This window comes from Sturnus vulgaris, chromosome 34 (genome assembly GCF_052056855.1).
Source record: "Sturnus vulgaris isolate bStuVul1 chromosome 34, bStuVul1.hap1, whole genome shotgun sequence".
Lineage (NCBI taxonomy): Eukaryota > Metazoa > Chordata > Aves > Passeriformes > Sturnidae > Sturnus > Sturnus vulgaris.
This window is the reverse complement of record NC_142276.1, coordinates 559,508-577,015: the sequence shown is the minus strand read 5'-3', so window position 1 is coordinate 577,015 and position 17,508 is coordinate 559,508. Positions and strand designations below refer to the sequence as shown.

Below are 17,508 nucleotides of genomic sequence, written 5' to 3'. Positions count from 1 at the left end.
GCTTCCCCACCCAAAAATGGGCGTGTCCCTCCCCCAATAGGTGTGTCCCTGCCCCAAATGGGTGTGTCCCCCATGGGCGTGTCCCTACCCCAGAACCGGTGTGTCCCTGCCTAAGTGGGCGTGTCCCTACCCCGAAAATGGGCGTGTCTCCATGTGGGTGTGTCCCCCTCATGGGCGTGTCCCTCCCCTAAATGGTTTTAATCCCCCCCCAAAATTGGGTGTGTCCCCCACCCCATCCAGGTGTGTCCCCTCCTATCCGGGCGTGTCCCCCACCCATCCAGGTGTGTCCCCCCCCCCCTTTGTTCATCCCCCTAAGGGGGCGGGGCGGCGCGGGGTGGGGCGGGGCGGGGCGCGGGCGTGGCCGCGGCTTTGCGGGCCAGCTTGGCCAGCAAGGGGCTGTGGGGGTGGCGCTGGCGCAGGTGAGCCAGGTGAGCGTCCTGGCTGTCGGCGGTGCCGCCGCACTCCTCGCACACGTAGAGCTTGGCCCGGCGCTCCTTGTAGCCGTAACGCTGCGCCACGCCGTGGATCTTGCGCAGGTGAGACTCCAGCGAGCAGCGCTGCGTGAAAGCCTTGTCACACAGGGAGCACTTGTAGGGACGCACACCTGGGGACAGGTGGGGACAGAGGGGACAAAGCCCCGTCACACAGGGAGCACTTGTAGGGACGCACACCTGGGGACAGGTGGGGACAGAGGGGACAAAGCCCCGTCACACAGGGAGCACTTGTAGGGACGCACACCTGGGGACAGGTGGGGACAGAGGGGACAAAGCCCCGTCACACAGGGAGCACTTGTAGGGACGCACACCTGGGGACAGGTGGGGACAGAGGGGAGGTCGGGGCTGTCACTGTTGTCCCCGTCCTGTCCTGTCCTATCTCCATCCCTGTCCTGTTAAAATCCCGTCCCAGCTCCGTCCCCACCTGTGGCTTCATCCCCATTCCCATTTCTCATCCCACCCAATCCCAATCCCGACCCCGTCTGGACGTGGCGCTTGAGCTCAAAGGTGTCATTCCACCCCAGTCCCACCCTGACCCCATTCCCGGCCCCGTTCCCTCCCGTTCCCACCGGTGTGGGTGCGGACGTGGCGCTTGAGGTCGAAGGTGTCGTTGAAGCCCTTCCCGCAGTACGGGCACCGGTGTCGCTTCACCTCGCTGTGGCACTTGAGGTGCCGGTTCAGCATCCGCTGGAACCCGAAACTCTTCTGGCACACGGGGCACGAGAAGAGCTCGGAGCCCCCCGGGACCCCCCCGGCCACCGGGACCCCCACGGGGACCCCCCCGGCCAGGGGCAGCCCCGGGGGGAGGGGAGCGCCCAAAGGGCCGGACGGGACCTGCGAATGAGGGGAGGAAAGGGTTAAATGGGGGGGACCCCCGGTTATGGGAACCCCCCCCTTGGCAGCCCTGGGGACCCCCAGTTATGGGGAGGGCCCTGATTTTGGGGACCCCTTCTGTCGTGGGGATCCCCAACCTCGAGGGGCCCTCCAGCCCACCTTGGTGACCCCCCTCGCTTTTGGGGCCCCCTCCTCAAACCGGGAACCCGCAGGTTTGGATATTCTCCCCCCCAGCCTGGGGAACACCCCCCCCACCACCAGGAATCCCCCAGTCCCAGGGACCCCCCAGTTTGGGGACCCCCAATCTCAGTCCCTCCCCCCCCCCCCTCCAGTCACAGCTTCCCCCCCACTCCAATTTGGGCACCCCCAGCTCACTTTTCCTCCCCCCCCGCATCCCTCCAGGCCTCCCCATATTTGGGGTCCCCCCCTTACCTTGCCCTTGGGGTGCAGGAAGGGGCCGGGGGGGGCGCGGGGGGGCAGCGTCATGTCCAGGGGGGACGCGGGGGCTTCGGCCACGGCCGGCTCGGGGTCCCTGCGCAGGGGGCAGCCCCCCAGGCAGACTGGGGGGGGAGGGGCACGGCGTCAGGGGGGGGTCCTGCACCCCCAAATCCCACCCCCGGAATGGGATCCACCCCCAAAAATAATCCCGCCCAATGGGGACACCCCAAATGTCACCTCCCCCCTCCTCAAATCGGACTCCACGATGGGGACGCCCCAAATGTGACCCCCCCCCCCCCTCCTCCCCGAGGACAGGAGGAGGATTTGGGGGCGCCCCTCCCCCGCTCCCCTCCCCCGCCCTTTGGGGTTCCCCCGACCGGTCCGACGGCTCCGGCCGCGACACCCCAAATTACAGCCCAAATTACAGCCCAAATTAGGGGTTTCCGGCGGGTGTCGCCCGCGTGGGCCCCGGGGGGGGGACGCCACCCCCCGCCCTCCCCGCCCCCCCCGCGGGGGGACACAGGCGACACCCAAAAATCCCCTCCCCCACCAAGGGACACAGGCGGGCAGCCCCAAAATCCGCCCTAAAATCACCCCCCAAAGGCATCTGGACACCCCAAAATCCCTCCCCAAACCCTCCTGGGTGTCCGGGCACCCTAAAATCCCTCCCCAAACCCCCCCATCCCCAGCGTCTGGATGGGATTTTGGGGCTGAACCCCAACTCTGTCATTAAGGGGAGGAGGAGGAGGTCACCCCAAAACCTAGGAACCTTCCAAAATCGGGGTCCCTGAAACTCCTGAATCCCCGAAAATTCCTGAATTTCTGGGTTCCTCCAAAACATCTGGAACTCCCCAAGTTCCTGAGACACCTCCAGACTTCTGCTCCCCTGAATCCCAACTGACACCTGAGTCCCCCAAATTCCTGCGGGTCCGGGGACACCGGGCCTCCCCCCCAGATCCCGGAACCCCCTCAAATCCCAGCTCCCAAGAGATCTCTGCCCCCCCCAAATCCCTGTGCCCCCCCAAATCTCCTTCTTCCCCCCCATACTGGGCACGTAGATCTCGGCCCGCTGTTCGTCCGGGAGCTCGCTCCAGTTGCGCTTGGCCGTGGCCACCACCGGCTTCTTGACCAGGAACGCTCGCGGCATGGCCGGACCCCGGTGGATCCCGATGGATCCCGGCCCGATGGATCCCCCGCGGGATCCCTGCTCCCACCCCCGGGTGGTTTTGGTACCGATCCCCGGCTCCTGGCGGGGCTGGATCTCAGATCCCGGCGCTGATTCCTGGCTGAGTTTGAGCCCAGATCCGGAGGGTTTGGTCAACAGCCACAGGCGATCCCAAATCCTCGGTCAGTTTTGGTGCTGGATCCCAAATCCGTGGCCAGTTTTGATGCCAGATCCCGAGTATTTGGTCAATATCCACACCAAATCGCAGATCCTTGGTGGATTTTGATGCCAGATCCCCAGGATTTGGTGAATTTCAGCTCCCGATCCCAGATCCCAGGTCGGGTTTGGTGCTGGATCCCCAATCCCGCCGGGTCCCAGCGCTCGGAGGATCCCAGATTCGGGCTCAGATCCCGGGGATTGGAGCAATCCCGGCTCCTCCGCTGGGTTTTGCCACCGGATCGATCCCGACACCGGCTCCGGCCCCTCAGCGCCTCCCGAGCGCGGTCCCAGCTCCGGCGTCACCGCACCCGCTGTCACCACAGCCGGTGTCACCGAGCCCGCGGTGTCCCCTCAGTGCCACCGGGGCCGCCTGCGCTGTCCCGGTGTCAGCGGTGCCGGTCCCGGCTCTGTTATCCCGGTCCTGGTTCTGTTATCCCGATCCTGGTTCTGTTATCCCGGTCCCGGCTCTGTTATCCCGGTTGTCCTGGTTCTGTTATCCCGATTGTCCCGGTGCTGTCCCGGCTGGGTTATCCCGGTTGTGCTGCTGCCGGTTCTGTTATCCCGGTTCCGGCTCTGTTATCCTGGCTGTGCTGTCCCGGTGCCGGTCCCGCTGGTTCTGTTCGTGTTGTTCCGGTGCTGTCCCAGTCCTGTCCCGGTTCTGTCCCGGTCCCAGCAGCGCTGTCCCGGTGTTGTCCCGGTTCTGTCTCGGTCCCAGCGGTGCTGTCCCGGTTCTGTCCCGGTCCCAGTGGTGCTGTCCCGGTTCTGTCCCGGTTCTGTCCCGGTTCTGTCCCGGTCCCAGCGGTGCTGTCGCGGTTCTGTCCCGCTCCCAGCGGTGCTGGCCGTGCCGTGCCGTGCCGTGCCGGTCCGGTCCCGGCGGTGCCGCCCCGCTGCGCGTCCCCCGTCCCGCCCCGCGCTGTACCGGACCGGTTCCGCCGGTCGGGCCGGGGCCGCGCCGCAGCCGGAGCCGGTCGGGCGGGCGCCGCTTGGGAAATAACGGGGAGCCCCCGCCCCGGCCTGGGGACACCGCGGGACGCGGGGACACCGCGGGGGGGACACGGGGGGCACCTGGGGACAAGAGGACATCGGGACAGCCACTGGGGGGGCATTTGGGGATGGGGACATGAGGACTTTGGGACATCGGGGACACAGGGATGGGGACATTGGGGTACCTGGAGAATTTGGGGTGAGCTGGACAGGGGGACACTGGGGATTGGGACATGGGGACATTGAGCTGGGGATGTCAGGAGGTCACCTGGAGAGACCGGGGGGGTCACCTGCACACCTGTGTCCCCAGGGGGGGGTCAGGGTGTCCCTGGGGGGTCACCTGGACACCCCAGGTCCGGGTACGTGCCGCCGGGGCGGGTCCCCGATGCCCCCGGTGGGGGCGGGGCCGGGAGAGCGGCCAGTCCGACCGGCCCGGGGGGAACCCGGGGGGGGGGACAGGTCCTACAGGGGCCCCGGGGGGGCTCTGGGGCTCTCTGGAGTCCCCACAAGGCACCTGTGGGTACCCCCGCACACTATGACGTCACTCTATGTGGTATATGACGTCACCCATCCCGGGTGTGACATCACCGTTCCCGCGGCCACGGCGAGGGGGAGGAGCGAGACCCTTGGGGGGGCGGTGTGACGTCACAACCCCACCGCCGTTTCCCCCCGGCCGTGGCGAGGGTGTGACGTCACGGAGGGGGCGGGCTGTGACGTCAGGCGCTCCCGGCAGCCCCCGCGGCCATGGCGGGGGGGGGTCCCTGGGCCCGGCTCGCGGCCGCGCTCGCGCCCCCCGCGCCCCCGGCGCTGCGCCGGCCCCGCCCCTCGTTACGTCATCAGGTGTGCGCCGGCAGCGAGGGGCGGGGCCGGGAGGGCGGGAGGGGTTTGGGGTCACCTGGGGGGGATTTGGGGTCCCCCAAACTCCTGCGCGGGTGGGGGGGGGGGGGTGTGTGTGATCTGGGGGGCTCCTCCCTCATTTCTTCCCCCCCCCCTTCCAAATTCCAGACGGAGCTGCTGCTGCTGCTGCTCGAGACCCCCCGGGCTCTGTGCGGGGAGGGGTCCCCGGCCGAGGGGGGGGGGTCCCGGGGGGGCTCTGCTGGAGCTGCTGGCCCAGCCCCCCGCGCCCCCCCCCGCGCCCCCCCGCGCGCTGCTCCTGCTCGCCACCCTGAGCGTGTTGGTGGCCACCGGGGACCGCGCGGGCACCGCTGCGCTCGCGGCGCTGCTGCTGCGGGCGGGGGGCGCGGGGGGGGCCCCGGCGGCGGCCGCCGAATGTCTGCGGGAGCTGCGGCGCCTCGGGACCCCCGGGGACCCCCCCAGACCCCTCGGGACCACCCAGACCCCCGGGGGTCCCCCTGAGTCCATCGGGAGCATCCAGAGCCCCGCCGGGGACCCCCCCGGGACCCTCCGGGAGACCCCCGGGCTGCAGCCCCTGGTGCTGCTGCTGGCCGAGGGGGCGGGCGGTGAGTGGGGGGCGACCGGGAGGGACTGGGGGCGTCCCAGTGTGTCCCAGTAAGAGCTGGGAGGATCCCAGTCAGTCCCTGCAAAGGTTGAGGGGGTCCCAGTAAGGACTGGGAGGGTCCCAGTATGTCCCAGTAAGGTCTCAAGGGGTTCCAGTAAGAGTTGGGAGGATCCCGGTTGACCCCAGTAAAGGTTGTGGGGGTCCCAGTAAGGACCGAGAGTATCTCTGTAAGAGTTGGGGGAGTCCCAGTAAGGACTGGGAGGGTCTCAGTCAGGGCTGGGGAGTTCCCAGTAGGGATCCTGGGGAATCCCACACGGGAACTGGGAGGGATCTCAGTAAATTCCATCATTGTACTGGGATAATCCCGGGGAAGGATCCCAGTATATTCCAGTACGGTACTGGGAGCATCCCTGGGGAGATTTGGGGGAACCCCCGGCCCCCCCCCCAACCCCTGATCCCTTTCCCCCCAGATCCAGCACATTCCTGGGAAGAGGCTGGGCCGGATCCCGGTGAGTCCCAGGGACCCCCCCCGGGACCCCCAAATCCCAGGGATGCCCAGGATTCCTCCCCAAATCTCAGCTCCCCCCAAACCCTCGGGAGCCCCCATTTCAATCTCCTGCAAATCCCGGAGACCCCTCCCCAAAATTCCGACTCCCTCAAATCCCAGACCCTACCGAACCCAAATTTCTGACGCCCCCCACCCTCTCTTCCAGGCCCCCCCTCCGCCTTCAGCCTCACTCCGGCCGCCCGGGCTCAGCTGCTGCAGCTCCCCGATTTTGGGGGTGTCCCTGGGGGGACTCCCCCGGTTTTGGCCACGGCAGACCCGGCTCCGGTGCAGGCGCTGCTGCTGCGGGGGGGGCCGGGTTTGGGGGGGCCCGGTTTGGGTTTGGGGGGGCCCCGTTTGGCGGCGCTGGCGCTGCACCCCGCCCTGCCCCCTCCCTTGCGCCTCTTCTTCCTCCTCTGCCTCCTCGAGGGGGGGGACCCCAAAAAAACCGGGGCCGGCGGCCCCCCGGCTCTGCCCCCCCACTTGGCCGCCGCTCTGTTCCCGGGGGTGGGCGGGGACCCCCCCGAAATGTTCCTGCCCCGTTTCGAGGCGGCGGCCGCGTTCTGCTCCCAAATTTCGGGGGGGTCTCCGAGCGGGGGGAGCCCCCCACCCAGAACCCAGGGGGGGCGGGAGTGGCTGTGGGGGCTGGTGCGGTTTTTGGGGGGTGGGCCCCCCGTTCTGTTCTGCCGGGCCGTGGTCGCCTACGGGCGTTGGTTCGGGGGGGTCCCCGAGGGGGAACTGGGGGGGCTGGCGGAGAAATTATTGGGGGGGGGTCACCCCGCGGCCCCCCCGCACCTGCTGGAGCTCGCCAAGGTTTTGGGGGGAGCCGTCGGGGGGGCTTTGATGGAGCAAGTCCTGCGGGCCCCCCCGCCCCCTCCCGGCACCCCCCAGCTCCGGGGGGTGCTGAAGGTGCTGCGCGACCCCCCCGGGACCCCCCTCTCCCAAATGCACCCCCAGATCCGGGGGTACCTGCGGCGGGTGCTGGCGGCCGAGCGGGGGGGCTGGGGGGGGTCCCAGAGGGTCCTGAGCGCCGCCGCCCCCCTCCTGCCCTGGGGGGTGGTCCCTCTGTGCCCCCCCCCGACCCGGGACCCCCTCGATTTTTGGAGAGGGGACCCCGACGTGCGGGACCGCGGCCGCCTCCACTCGGCGCTGGCGGCCGCTCTGGGCCCCCCCAAATTGGCCGCGGTTTTGGGGCCCCCCCCGCCCTGCGCCCCTCGCCCCCCTCCCCAAAACGGGCCCGGCCGGGGCGGTGGGGGGGGGGGCGCTCCCCCCTCGCTGCTCCCCGCGCCCCCCCCCGTCCGCCTGCGCTGCCTCCCCGGGCCCCCCTCCCCGTTCTGCGCCCCCCCCGGGGCCCCCCAAGACCCCGAGGGTTGGGGGGCGGCGCTGCTGGAGGGGGGGGGGCGGCCCGTGCCCCTCCCCCTGCGGCTGCACCTGGAGCCTTTGGGGGGGTCCCGGAGCGAGGGGACCCCTCCCCAAATTGTGGGGGAGCCCCCCCCCGTGCTGGCACTGCAGCTGCTGCTGGGGGGGGGCGGGGGCTGGGCCGAGGGGGCGCTGCCGGTGCTGGGGGGGGGGGCGCGGGGGGTCCGAGCTGACCCTGACCCTGCGCCCCCCCCGAGCCCTGCCCCCCTCGCTCGAGGCCGCCGCCGTTTTCAGCCTGGGGGGGGACCCCCAAAAAGGGGAAGGGGGCTCTTTCCTGGCGCCCCTTCCCCCGCTGCAGGTGCCTTTGGGGGTCCGGCTGCGCCCCCTCGCCTTCCCCCCGCCCTGGGACCCCCCCCGCGCCCGCCGCGCCTTCGAGGCCCTCTGGGGGTCGCTCGGGGGGGGGCCCGAGACCCTCCTGGTGCTGGGGGGGGGCGCGGCCGCCCCTCCCCCCGCCCTCGCCCCCCTGCTGGTGCCCGGGGAGGGAGGGACGGGGGGGGGATGGGAGCTCGCGGCCGCCGCCCCCCCTCGGGGGGTGGTGCTGGCCCGGGGGGGCCCGGGGGGCTCGGGGCGGGTGCGGGGGCAGCACTGGGGGGGGGTCTTGCTGCTCGCGCGGCTGCTGCGGGGGGAGGGCGGGGCCTGAGCTGTCGCGACATAGCGGTGACGTGTCGCGGCGTGTCGTGACATGTTACCCCCACCTTGTGTTCTGTGACCCCCCCCAAAAAGTTGGAAAGCGCAAAATCCGTGTCAGGCTCTGTGTGAGGAGGGAGCTCTGGGAGGGTTCCTGGGGTCGCGGGTTGGGGGGACGGTCTGGGGGTCCCTGATGACCGGGAGGGGACGAATGGCGGCTCTCTGTGGGGCTGGGGGGTCCCGGAGGGTTGGGGGTGTCCCTGGAGGTCTGGGGGAGGTCCCAGAACAGAGGGGGGGGTGAGGGGGGGGTGTCTCAGGAAGCCCCGACCCCCGAACCACATCTCCCACCATTCCTTGCACCTGATGCTGTCACTTCCGTACGGTGCCGCCATCTTTCCTCCACATGGGCACCGCCATGTTTATTTCCACCACGGAGGCGTCCGTGCCGCTTCCGTCGCGTCATGACGTCATTTCCGCCCTCCACTCTATCCCCTCACAGTGATGGCGGTGCGGGTCCGGCTTCCCCCCGGGGCCGCCCCGGAGCCGCTCCCCGTTCAGCTCCTGCCCTGCCGCATCCAGCACGACGGGCCCGCGCCCGTGGCCGCGTTCCTGCGGGTCCGGCCCGGCCCCGAGGGCGGTGAGGGCCGGGGCGGGGCGGGAGTTTCCCTTTTTGAGGGGCGGTAATTTGAGTTTGGGGAGGATCCTGAGGGAGATGCTGCGTTTAGGGGGGGGGTGGGATTTTTTTGGGAGGGTTTCTGGGGTGGGAGGGCACAGGAGTTCTCTTGGGGTGCTCGGGGAAGGGGTCAGGGGGTCTCTAGGAATGGGGGGGGTTTCGGTTTTGGCGGATCCCAGGTAGGTGTGGGGGTCCCACCCCCCTGACTTTGCTCCCGTTCCCCAGAGCTCTGGGCCTCGTTCCGGGGGCGCCGCTTGGGGGGCCGGGAGCTGCCGCTGCCCCCCGGCTACCGGGGGCTCCTGCTGCGGGAGGGGGAGCCGGGAGAGCCCCCCGAGGTGAGACCGGCGGAGCACAGACCTCCCCAGAACCCCTTCCGTGGGGCAGAGACCCCCTCGTTTTCCCCTCTTGGGGGGGCCCTCAGCCCCCTTTCCCCCCTGACCTTTGCCCTTTGCCTCCCAGGCCGGCTGGGTGACCCTGACGGGGTCGTTCGGGACCATCACAGACTGGGGGGCTGACGCTGCCCCTACCCCCGGCCGGGGCCTGGCCCGGGCCCTGCAGTGGGGACCCCTCGCCCAGGCCGTGAGTCTGCAGGGACTGGGGGCACATCTAGAGGGGGTTGGGGTCATATCTGGGGCTCTGGGGTCACATTAGACAAGGGCAGGGTCACATTTGGGAGCATGGCAGCACATTTGGGGGGGCTAGGGGCACATTTGGGGGGCCCAGCGTCATATTTCGGGCTCTGGGATCATATTTGGAGGTCTGGGGTCACATCTGGGGATATTCTGCCCATGCTGTGAATCCGGGGGTGATGGGGGAGGCCAGGGGGGACATCTGGGGACCCTGGGCTGTCACGGGGTGCTCATGGGGGCTGGGGGTGTCCAAAATTCTCATTTGGGGGGTCCTGGGGTCATTTTTGGGGTCCCAAGGGTCACATTTGGGGGTCTCACCCCAGTTTGGGGTCTCACTCTGTCCCTTCTCCAGCTCCACGCCCCCGTGAACGAGGTCAGCGATGAGGAGGAGGAGCCTTGACAGGCCACGCCCATCAGAGACACACCCAAGGCTGGGGCCAGTGTCGGCCACGCCCCCACCTCATTAACATAGCTGACCACACCCAAGGGGCGGGGCCTATTCAAACCAGAGCGCACCACGCCCCTCCTGGTGTGGGCAGAGCCTGTGGATGCTCCAGCCCATTTTATTTAAAAAAAAAACCCCAAAGCTGTTCACAGGACGCTCCACCCACCAACGAAGCCACACCCACTGTGGGTGGGGCCTCCCAATGCAGGTGGGGCCTGGTAACGCCCCACTCCTTTTATGGTCAATAAAGGATTTGCAGCGCCAGGTGTGGGCGGGGCCAGGTGTTGCTTAATGAGCTGTGCCAGGTAACGAGGAGGGCGTGGCCTGGCGGGGCGTGGTCGGGGTGTGGCCTCACCACTTGCCCCGCTTGCTCCAGTCCTTGGGGGTGAAGTGCAGGCACTTGGCATCGATGCGCAGGAGCCGCTTCAGCATCGCCCGCTCGTGACCCTCCACGATGTCCTCAGAGAGCGTCAGGATGTACTGACCCTGCAGGGAACAGGTGGGACAGGTGTGTCAGGGTGTACTGACCCTGCAGGGCACAGGTGGGACAGGTGTGTCAGGGTGTACTGACCCTGCAGGGCACAGGTGTGTGCAGGTGTGTCAGGATGTACTGACCCTGCAGGGCACAGGTGGGACAGGTGTGTCACGATGTACTGACCCTGTACAGATGTGCATAGGTGAGGTACAAATTTGTGTGTGGGACTCAGGTGTCTAAATGGGAGCACACGGGGATATTTTATGGGTCCCCCCATGTATTTGGGCCCCCCAGGTGTGTGGGAACTCACCTTGTAGTAGTTGATGAGGTTCAGGTACTGCAGCGTGGAGATCACATCCTCCTTCTTGATACTCGTGATCTCGCTGATCTCACTGGGGGAGGGGGGAAATGAGGGGGGAGCTGCACCCCCAGAACCCCCCCAAACCCCGAGACCCCCCCCAGACCACTGTGACCCCTCCAGGCAGCCTCAGAATCCCCCAAAACCCTCAGACCACCCCAGAATCCTCAGACCCCCCCCCCACCCAGACCCACCTGACAGCCCCAGAGCCCCCCCAAGATTGGGGAAATGAGGGTGCGGAGCCTCGAGTGTGTGGGCGTGGCTAACATTAATTAGGGTGGGTGTGTCCTGGAGAAGCTGCCACGCCCCCAATGTTGGGCATTGATGGGTGGTGGGTGGGTACTTTGTGGGTGTGGCCTAAGAGGGCGTGGCTTTCCAACAGGTGGGCGTGGTCTGAATTGGCTGATTCGCTATGTGGGTGGAGCTTTGGGGAAGGGGGCGTGGCCTCGGGAAGGGGGCGTGTCTCACTTGATGGTGATCTGGGGCCGCTCGCCCGCCTCGGCCTTGAGCCCCATGAGGATCTCCAGGATGGTCTGGGACCAATAACTGCGGTACGAGAGCAGCCCCAGGTCCGAGAGCGGCTTCTCGGGGGTGCCCGTCTTGCCCTCCACCTTGGAGAGCTCGTAACCTGTGGGACAGGTGAGGGACAGGTGAGGGACAGGGCTGGGATAGGTGAGGGACAGGTGAGGGACAGGTGAGGGACAGGTGGGACATGAGGGACACTGACTGAAGGGGGGCCCTGGTGGGGGCTGGATTTGGGAGTCCACAGGGGGATTTTTGGGGGTGGAATTTGGGAGTCCCCAGGGGAGTTCTGGGGGTGGGATTTAGGGGTCCCGAGAGGGATTTTTGGGGGTCCCCAGGGGATTTTTGGGGGTCACTGACTGAACTCGATGAGCAGTTTGCCGTAGCCCCGGCGCTGGTACGGGGGCAGGGTCAGGATGCAGGCCACGTTGTAATCCTCAGTGGATTCTTTCTCCTGCAGGAAATCCCCCAGGATTGGATCCCATACATCTCTGGGACCACCCCAAAAACCCCTGGGATTGCACCCAAAAACTGCCCAGGATTGGATCCCAAAAACCCCTGGGACCACCCCAAAATTCCCCAGGATAATCCCAGGATCCCCAAACCCACCAGGATTAGCACCCTAAAAACCCCTCTGGAGCCACCCCAAAACCCCAAAATCCCTCATGGAGCTCCCGAAGTCCCTCAAGAACCCCTAAACCCTCTGCAGGACCCCCCGGCCCCTCCCCACGTCCCCTCTTTCCCTCCCTCCCTTCCTCACCCTCCAGGACCCTTCCCCACTTCCCCATCCCTCTGTGCTCCCATCCACTCCCTCCAAACTCTCCAAATCCTCCCCAAGCACCCCCCCCCAACCCCCCAAAATTCCCCCAAGCCCCCCCTCACCTTGGAGAAGTAGCCCACGATGTGGAAACCTTTGCAGTCGTACTCGGTCATGACGTAGAACAGGAAAGGGTCGGTGTCGTAGTAAAGGGTTTTGTGGTCCAGGAAACACTTGGCCAGGAGGCAAAGATTCTGGGAATAACTCTGGGGAGGGGTCCCGGGAGGGTCAGCAGGGTTTTGGGGTGGGGGGGGAGCCCCCCCCCCCCCCAGGATTCCCCCAAAGCCCCCTCACCTTGTTCTTGCGGCCGTCGATCTCGAAGAAGGAAATGGTGCCCTTGCGATAAATCTCGTTGCCGGGGGGGTGCCGCAGGTCACACTTGGTCTGGGGAGGGGTTTGGGGGGGGATTTTTGGGGGGGTTTTGGGAGGTGGGGGTTGGGGGATGGAGGGGGAGTGTTGGGGGTGAAAATGGGGAGGGAAGAGGAGGAGATGGGGGGGGAGATGGGGAGGAAAAAAATGGGGAATGAGGAGGGAATTTGGGGTTTTGGGGAGGGAAATGGGGATGGGGGCGAGAGGATAAAAATTGAGGGTTGAGGATTCCTAAATCTTCCTGGGGACCACCAAAAGCCCCCTGAGGATGCCCCAAATCAGGGATTTCCGGGCCCACCTTCGCCCTGTCTCCCCAAAACCCCCCGAAACCTTCCAAAATCTCCTCAAATCCCCCGAGGGTGTCCCGAATCAAGGATTCCTCAGTCCAGCTTTACCCTGGCTCCCCAAATCCCTTCAAAAACCTCCCAAAATCCTCTCGAAACTCCCTGAAATCCCCCTCCTGGAACCTCGTACCAGGTGCCTCTGGAGGCAGCGCAGGCTGTGGCCGTACTTGAGGCAGAACTCGCACAGGTAAAGCACCGGCAGCCCCGTCAGCTCCTGGGGGTAGGGGGAGAAGTACCAGGGCTTGAGGCGGTGCCGGCCCAGCTCGATGCACTCGATGTTTTTCATCCTGGTGACGATGTCGTCGTGGCTGCGGTCAGACACGAGGCTCCCGGTCATCCTGGGCGCCGAGGGGGCCCCATCTGACGAGTCCTGGGAGTCCTGGGGGAAGGGGGGACAGAGGATCAGAGCCTGGGGGGGTACCGGGAGCCCCAATTCCGGGGGGTTCCCCTGTTCATGCCCCCTCTTTTCCTCAGTTCTGGTGGGTTCCCCTATTCCTGCTTGCGTTTTCCCCATTTCCAGGTGTATTTTGTCTGTCTCTCCTTTGGTTTTTCCCATTTTCAGGTCATTTTCTCCTGGCCCTGCCTCAGTTTCCTCATTTTTTAGATGATTTTTCCCTGTTCCTGTCTTGGTTTTCTCCGTTTCCAGGTGGTTTTTGTCTGTCCCTGCTTTGCTTTTCCCCGTTTCCACATGATTTTTCTCTGCTTCTGCCTCAGTTTCTCTATTTCCACGTTGTCTTTCACATTTTCCCCATTTCTGCATGATTTTTTCCCTGTCCCTACCTGAGTTTCCTCATTCTTAAATGATTTTTTCACTGTCCTTGTCTTGGTTTTTCTCAGTTCCAAGTGAATTTTCCCATCCCCTGCCTCAGTTTCCCCACCCCCAGAGCCCATTTCCCTCCTCCCCTCCCCCGCCGTGTCCCCTGGCTGTTCCCAGGTGTCCCCAGGTGTCCCCCAGGTGTCCCCACCTCGTCTGTCCCCAGGCACGCCGATTTTCTCTTCCTGCCTGGCTGAGCCGCCACCGCCCGGCGTGCGGAGCCGTTCTGGGGAGAGAGGGGGGGTGAGCACCTGAAACACCCCAAAATACCCCAAAACCACCCTGAAACACCCTAAAATACCCCAAAACCACCCTGAAACACCCTACAATTACCCCAAACATCCCAAAATCACCCCCCAATTACCCGAAAACCGCCCCAAAACACCTCAAAACCCACCCGGGCACCTCGAAATCAACCCCAGACCCCCAAATCAGCCCCAAACCTACAGAACACACCCCCAAATCAGTCCCAAAACTCCCAACCCCCCCCTCCCCGGGAACCCCATAATCCCCCCAGCAACCTCCCCCCCCTCGGATTCCCAGGGTTTGGGGATTCCCATGGATTTGGGACCCCCCTCAGATTTTTAGGGACCCCCCCGTGGGTTTGGGGGGTTCTCCCAGGGAGTGAGATGGGGTTACTGGTCAGTTACTGGTGTTACTGGCGGTGGTTACTGGTGTTACTGGGCCATACTGGGCTCACCTGGGGGAAGACGGAGGCCTGGGAGGTCTCGGTGGGGGCGGGGACGGGCGTGGCCGGAGACACAACCTCGACCTTGCGCTTCTGGGGAGAGTCCAGTTCATCCCAGTTCATCCCAGTTCATCCCAGTCCATCCAAGCTCACTCCCTCCCAGTCCACCCCAGTTCATCCCAGTCCATCCCAGTCCATCCCATCCCTGCTGCTGGGGAGTAACTGGGAGCAGTGAGAGGCTCTGTTGTCCCTTCCAGTGCTCCCAGTATCGCCCCTCACAGTCCCCAGTATCCCCCCAGTGCTCCCAGTATCGCCCCTCACAGTCCCCAGTATCCCCCCAGTGCTCCCAGTATCCCCCCAGTGCTCCCAGTAGCCGTCGGGAGGGGAGGCTCGGGGGACACCCGGCTGTGGGGACAAGGATGGGGACAGGAACCCACGGGGGCAGGCCTGGGGACCCCCCAGTGACAGGGACACTTTGGGGACACCCTGGGGACATCTTGGGGACAGGGACAAGGACCGTGACCCCTTGGGGACAGGGACACTGGGGTGACAATGATCCACTGGGGACAGGAACCCCCTTGGGACCTGTCCGGGCCCATTTCTGGAGCTGCTTTCGGGGCCACTTTTGGGGCCAGCTGAGGTCATTGGGGCCCACTGGGGACATTTGGGGACATGGGGGGGCCCGGGGGTTACCGTGGGGCGCTGGGGGCCCGGGGGGGGCTCGGCCTCGCTCTCCTTGGCCAGGTGAAAGCGGAGGGTGATGGGCCCCGGCCCTGCTGGCCCCGCTGGCCCCGCCGGTGGCCCCGGTGGCCCTGGCAAACTCTTCCCGCTGGCAGGGGCCACCGGCAGCGCCAGCTCCAGACTCTTCCTCTGCGCCGGGAGGAAGAGGAGGCGTTTAGGGGGAGGGGACACGGGGGGGACATGGGGGGGACACGGTGACAAAGCCACCACGGCCAGGGGTCCCTCCCGTCACCCCCCCCGGGGTCCCTTCCCTGGGGACAGAGGTGGCCCCAAGGGCTCCTAAAGGGGTCGGGGCCTCAAGGGGTCAGGGATGTCCCCACGGTCCCCTTAGAGGGGTCAGGGATGTCCCCAAGGTCCCTTAAAGGGCTTGGAAATGTCCTCGGGGTTCCCTAAAGGGGCTGGGGATGTCCCCAAGGGGTCAGAGATGTCCCAAGGTCCCCAGACAGGCACTGGGGATGTCCCAGGGTCCCCTAAAGGAATTGCAGGTGTCCCCAAGGGGTTGAGAGTGTCCTTAAGGTCCCTTAAAGGGGTCAGAAATGTCCCCAGGGTCCCCCTAAAGGGGCTGGTCTGGGGTGGCCCCTGGGGGGTCCTGAGGATGTCCCTTAGGTCTGGGTGTCACCACCCCCCAAGGGGTGTCCCCAGGGTTGTCCCTGCCATAGGGGATCAGTGTCCTCCCCCTGAGGGGGTTTGGGGACTCCAGGTCTGTCCCCAACGGCTCCAAGTGTCCCCTGTCCCCAGGGTGATGTGTGGCCCCTGTCCCCTGTGTCCCCCCATGGTGTCCCCTCAGTGCTGGCCCTGCTCAGTCCCCAAGGTTGTCCCCCGTCCTTACACTGTCACCTGCACCTGGTGTCCCCAAACTCTGTCCCTGTCCCACCCCCAGGGCCACCCCCTGCCCTCACTCCCTTCCTCAGCCCCACCTGCTCTCCTGTCCCCATCTCGCTGTCCCCAATGCCCTCTGTGCCTCCAGTGTCCCCTGTCCCGTTGATGTCACCTGTCCCTCTGTCCCCCCAGTGTCCTCTCAATGTCACCGGTCTCACTGTCCCTCCAGTGTCCCTCTGATGTCACCCATCCTCCTGGTGTTCCTTGTCACCCGTTTCCCCCTGACCCCCAACATCCCCTTTCACCACCACGTCCCTCAGTGTCCCCAGTGTCCCCACAGTGTCCCCAGTGTCCCCTCACCGGGTCCCTGTCGGGGGAGCCGGGCCGGGAGCCGGGCAGGCCGTTCTTGGTGGGGGTCTTGGCCTCTTTCCGGGGCACCTGGACCCTCTTGAGGTCCAGCCGGTCGTGGGTCACCCACTCGTCCAGGCGCTTGTTAACTGGGGACAGCGGGGACACACGATGGCACCCCCGGGCAGCCCCCCTGGGGACACACAGGGTGACAGTGCCACCCCAGTGTCCACCAGTGCCACCCCAGTGTCCCTCCACAGCCCCCCTGGGGACACACAGGGTGACAGTGCCACCTCAATGTCCACCACGCCCCCCCCAATGACCCCCTGTGTCCTCGTGGGGGACACGCCAAGGGTGACAGAGAGGTGCTGCCCCCCACCCCCAAACCCCCCCCATGTCCCCAGCCCGGCCTTGGGGACCCCGGGGGGTTCTCCCCGTGTCCCCTCCACGTCCCCCTGTCCCCACTCACAGTCGATGTAGTGCACATAGAACAGCTTCCTCCCGCTGATGTCCTTCACGCTCAGGATCTCGGCTAGCGCTGGGGCGAGCGGGGGGTCACCACCCGCTTCTGGGGACCCCCAAAATCCCCACAAGGACCCCCAAAACCCACCCAGGGACCCCCAAATTCCCCCCCAAGGATCTCTCCCTCCCCAACCTGGGCTGTGCCCCAACGCCCCCCCAATGACCCCTCATGCCCCCAAAACCTCCGGGGACCCCCCAGCCCCCCCCCCCACCTCCGACACCCCCTCGGGACCCCCCGACACCCCCGGGCCAGGCCCCGCCCCTCAACTCAAACCCCGCCCCTTTCCCCTCAGCAGGCCCCGCCCCCGGCCGCTTTCCCGCCCTTTCCCTCCCCCCGCCCCCCTCCGCAGCCCCTCCCCTCTCCCCTGATTGGCTCCCCCCGCCCCAAGCCCCGCCCCACTCACGCCACTCATCCTCGTTGTCTTGGTTACGGCGCAGCACGGGCAGGCGGCAGCCCTCGGACACCTCCCCCTGCGGGGGCGGGGCCTCGTCAGGGCCGGGGGGGCCCCAAAACCCCCGCGGGGGGTTCGGGGGGTCCCCAAACCCTTCCGGAGGCTCCCGGAACCCCTCGGGAGGCTCCCCGAACCCCCTCCGCGCTGCCCCCCCCCGCCCGCTCCCCACCTCCGCCATTCTCCTCTCGGCCTTCGCTTCCGGCCGGCCCGACGCGCTTCCGGGACGCGGCCACGCCCCTTCCGCCTGGGCCCCGTCCCCTCTGTGACTCCGCCCCCTGGCGGCGGGGAGGTCAGACGGGGGGCGGGGCC

The 17,508-nt window shown here is 66.7% G+C and overlaps 4 protein-coding genes across 5 annotated transcripts; 2 read left to right on the top strand and 2 right to left on the bottom strand.

Moving 5' to 3' along the window:
- Window positions 1-293: 293 nt before the first annotated feature.
- On the bottom strand, window positions 294-3,285 carry OVOL1 (ovo like transcriptional repressor 1). Its single transcript, XM_014893037.2, has 4 exons — window positions 2,814-3,285; window positions 1,761-1,888; window positions 1,064-1,328; window positions 294-604 (listed from the first exon to the last, which is right to left on the bottom strand). The coding sequence occupies exons 1-4, from the start codon at window positions 2,911-2,913 to the stop codon at window positions 312-314; spliced, it is 786 nt and encodes a 261-aa protein (XP_014748523.1). The 5' UTR covers window positions 2,914-3,285; the 3' UTR covers window positions 294-311.
- A 1,799-nt stretch (window positions 3,286-5,084) lies between these two features.
- LOC148220603 (uncharacterized) lies at window positions 5,085-8,294 on the top strand. The gene is made up of 3 exons (XM_088155093.1): window positions 5,085-5,594; window positions 6,064-6,102; window positions 6,307-8,294. The coding sequence occupies exon 3, from the start codon at window positions 6,666-6,668 to the stop codon at window positions 8,235-8,237; it is 1,572 nt and encodes a 523-aa protein (XP_088011219.1). The 5' UTR covers window positions 5,085-5,594; window positions 6,064-6,102; window positions 6,307-6,665; the 3' UTR covers window positions 8,238-8,294.
- Window positions 8,295-8,424: 130 nt separating this feature from the next.
- Window positions 8,425-10,194, top strand: RNASEH2C (ribonuclease H2 subunit C). Its single transcript, XM_088155102.1, has 4 exons — window positions 8,425-8,820; window positions 9,082-9,191; window positions 9,316-9,435; window positions 9,838-10,194. The coding sequence occupies exons 1-4, from the start codon at window positions 8,685-8,687 to the stop codon at window positions 9,883-9,885; spliced, it is 414 nt and encodes a 137-aa protein (XP_088011228.1). The 5' UTR covers window positions 8,425-8,684; the 3' UTR covers window positions 9,886-10,194.
- On the bottom strand, window positions 10,010-17,452 carry KAT5 (lysine acetyltransferase 5). 2 transcript variants are annotated; one of them, XM_088155096.1, is made up of 14 exons: window positions 17,369-17,452; window positions 17,152-17,218; window positions 16,695-16,763; window positions 16,238-16,374; window positions 15,011-15,187; window positions 14,330-14,410; window positions 13,781-13,855; window positions 12,946-13,194; window positions 12,397-12,486; window positions 12,168-12,308; window positions 11,646-11,739; window positions 11,232-11,391; window positions 10,716-10,797; window positions 10,010-10,416 (listed from the first exon to the last, which is right to left on the bottom strand). In XM_088155096.1, the coding sequence occupies exons 1-14, from the start codon at window positions 17,375-17,377 to the stop codon at window positions 10,282-10,284; spliced, it is 1,566 nt and encodes a 521-aa protein (XP_088011222.1). In that variant the 5' UTR covers window positions 17,378-17,452; the 3' UTR covers window positions 10,010-10,281. The 2 variants fall into 2 exon arrangements, with proteins under 2 accessions (XP_088011222.1, XP_088011224.1); XM_088155098.1 differs by lacking the exon at window positions 15,011-15,187 and having other exon boundaries at window positions 17,369-17,451.
- Between the last annotated feature and the right edge of the window lie 56 nt (window positions 17,453-17,508).